At 41.3% G+C, this 3,136-nt stretch overlaps 1 protein-coding gene across 1 annotated transcript in view; it reads left to right on the top strand.

Moving 5' to 3' along the window:
- The window catches only part of LOC306885361 (small ribosomal subunit protein uS13), a 4,188-nt gene extending 1,407 nt beyond the window's left edge, over window positions 1-2,781 (top strand). Inside the window, exons 4-6 of the mRNA XM_079441820.1 lie at window positions 349-450; window positions 1,622-1,713; window positions 2,676-2,781. Of these exons, the coding sequence (XP_079297946.1) occupies window positions 349-450; window positions 1,622-1,713; window positions 2,676-2,751 (270 nt within the window). The 3' untranslated portion in view covers window positions 2,752-2,781. The remainder of the gene's footprint in view (window positions 1-348; window positions 451-1,621; window positions 1,714-2,675) is intronic.
- Window positions 2,782-3,136: the final 355 nt, after the last annotated feature.

The following is a 3,136-nucleotide window of genomic DNA, read 5'->3' as shown; positions in this document are numbered from 1 at the left end:
CAGTCATAGACCCCTCGCTCAGCTTTAGTCAAGTCATCTTTATTTCTGCATCAGCAGGACAACAGTCTCAATAATGCAGATGAAGTCAGTTCAGCTCTCTTCTGACAATAGTGACAGAAATTAAGTTAACAACTTTGTTTTTCTTTATAGAAACTGAAGAATCATAATAAAATAAGTCTCTGGAGAGCATTCTGAAATATGATACAATTGACATTTTGCTTTCGACAAACAAGCAAGACTCATATCAGCTGTTTTGAACCATATTGAGAAGTCTGAAATGAAAATGGGATGTGATTTTAAGTGTAATATTGTATGGGTGTGTTTATCTGAGCTGTGATTGATTGACAGGTGGAGAGGGTGGTGACCATTATGCAGAATCCTCGCCAGTACAAGATCCCTGACTGGTTCCTGAACAGACAGAAGGACATTAAAGACGGGAAATACAGTCAGGTACGCTCGGAGTGAGGCTATAACCTCCAGCTCTTTCTCCATGCAGTGTCTTCAGCTGGGACTGTATAATGCACTGTATAGCAGGAGTTAACAGAGGTGTGCAGCACTACAAATCAGCAGCAGTCTGATGGGGTGTTCTTGTGCAACTGCAGTGTGAGCTTTGGTAGGCTAATGTCATGCATGACTGAACCGCTTTCTTTTATCGTATAATAAACGGAGCCCGTCCTAAATCTGAATACAGGACATTAACACGAGTCTACAGATCCTTGATAGTGCTATATATTTGTATGTCGTGGTGACCACAGGTAGAACAAAAAGAGAACCTTCTGTAAAACTGCTGTTCTTGAAAAACACTGTCCTAAACATTTAGTGTAAATATATGAAGCTGTGGCAGGTTTTTTGCATTAAGTCTAATAATGGCATCACAAGTAAACCTGCAAACTCACCTGGGGTCTCGCTTATAAAACGCTGTAGATGTCATCCTGAAAGTGTACGTTCAGATTTGTAAAAGCATGCGTGCGCCAGAACCTGCACAGAAATCCCTTTATAAATCCCCGTCAGGGGAAGATTGTGTGTATGTGCATCTCCTCCCTGAAGTCCCCGTATATAGAGCTTGCAACGCCTGGTTTTACTCTGCAGAACCTCATGCATGTCCCATCCACATGACACCGTGTTCAACTGTCAAAGGTACAAGACGTTAAGGAAACAGGAGATACAGACTATAAGTGCCTTTTGGGACACGTTCAGTTTTATTGCAAAAATCATCCAGTATCCTTATGTTTTAGAAACAATATCAAAACGTCCATAAAAATAAAACTGTTTAGTGATCAAGCGCATCCACTACTAATGTCTAAATTCATATTTTGGTTTCACTTCTGCGTAATGACTTGATGTAACTTCAGTGCATGTCTGCATTAATGAGAGTGGAGTATTTAACGTAAATGTGCCATGAAAACAGTTTAAAGAGCGTTTGTACACATGGTCTAGAATGTCTGTACAATAGATGTACGTATTTACAGTTTGTTTTTTATAAACCGTGATATGCGTGGCCCATTTAGAGCGTATGCAGCGTTTCTGAATGAGACCCCAGGAGCGTTGGTGCTGGAGCGCAGTGGGTTTGAAGGCCGTTCTGTGTGCAGGACATGAGTGTTGATGTGGTGGTTTTCTGCAGGTCCTCGCTAACGGTCTGGACAACAAACTGAGAGAAGATCTGGAGCGTCTGAAGAAGATCAGGGCTCACCGCGGCCTGCGTCACTTCTGGGGGTGAGTTTCCTGCTGCACACTCAGATAATGAGCTCCTGTAGATCAGGGCCCGTATTCACAAAACATTTGATCGCATCACGAAGAGTTCTCCTAAATGGCAGTAAAAGTTTTCTCTTAAAACCTATTCGCAGAGCTGCTGAGACACACTTACTGAGGGATAGAGAGAAGTCTTGAGCTCAGAGTGAGGGGGCGGGGTTGACCTCGTTGCTATGGATGATGTCAGCATGCTTACTAACTGCACAGTGATTGGCTGATAGGAGAGGAGAGGGGAGGGGTCTGTCAGATTTATTCATAGAAATATTGTAGAGCATGATATGTTGCCATATCCAAATAAAGGTTTAAAAATGAATGTTAATTGCCACATTCAAATAAAGATTTTAACACGCAGGCTAGGTGTCACTAATTAAACAAATATATATTCAGCTGATTGTCAGCCTCTTACATGTGTGCTTCTCATAATTAGTGATAATATGCATATAAACAGCCTTTTAATGAACAGAGTAGAATAATCACGGCTGATAGGAAGACATGCAAACGTAACAGAAAAGCAAACTGGACTCAAGAACAGCTGTTTCTTCTTGCCCAGCTGCTTAATGAAAACAAGGATATAATCAAAGGAACATTTGGACTTGGGATAGCCTCCAAACCTTTAAGGTGATACCATTTGAAAGGTTCATTATCATCAAATGTTTATATTCTGAGGCAGATTGCCGGCAGCAGCCATTTTAGGATAGCTGGGAGTTGGTCTTAGTGACTTCGGAGTCCTCTTCACTACTCCTAACGTTTCACAGGAGCTAGTTTGAGCGTTAAAACACTTTAAGATGTTCTCTTAAATCGGCCAGTTAGGAGCTACTTGAGTCTTGAGATGTTTTGTGAATACGGGCCCAGGTCCTCACAGGAGATGATCTCTGACGGCTTGAGTTTCTGGTGTTTGATTGACTCTGGTCTCTTCTCTCCTCCAGTCTGCGTGTGCGCGGTCAGCACACCAAGACCACCGGTCGCCGCGGCCGTACTGTGGGAGTGTCCAAGAAGAAGTAAACCTTCAATAAAAGACAACTGTTTAGTCAATCTGTGTCCTGCTCTCCATCTTTTCTGATCCTCTCAGCTTTCAATAAAGTGTTGATGACGTCGGGGTTATCATCAGTATAGCTGTAATCTATTAATTCTCCATTAAGACCATGAGGAACCTCAGATGATTGGATACTGGTCCGTTATAAGACGATGAGGAAGGGGTTGTTCATTTGGGAGTCACACTTGTTCGTGGTCGAAACTAACCAGAGGCCATAATGGTGTAATTTGAGTTTTTTTAAAAGAATATACTAAATTTCACTTCAATGATTTTTTTTTTTTTTTTTATGGACCGTTTTCTGTATAAAATGTAAAAAATATAGAAATGTTATGCAATTAATGCAGTAAGTTTAAA

Source organism: Barbus barbus (assembly GCF_936440315.1).
Source record: "Barbus barbus genome assembly, chromosome: 19".
NCBI lineage: Eukaryota > Metazoa > Chordata > Actinopteri > Cypriniformes > Cyprinidae > Barbus > Barbus barbus.
This window is presented reverse-complemented; position numbering and strand designations above follow the sequence as displayed.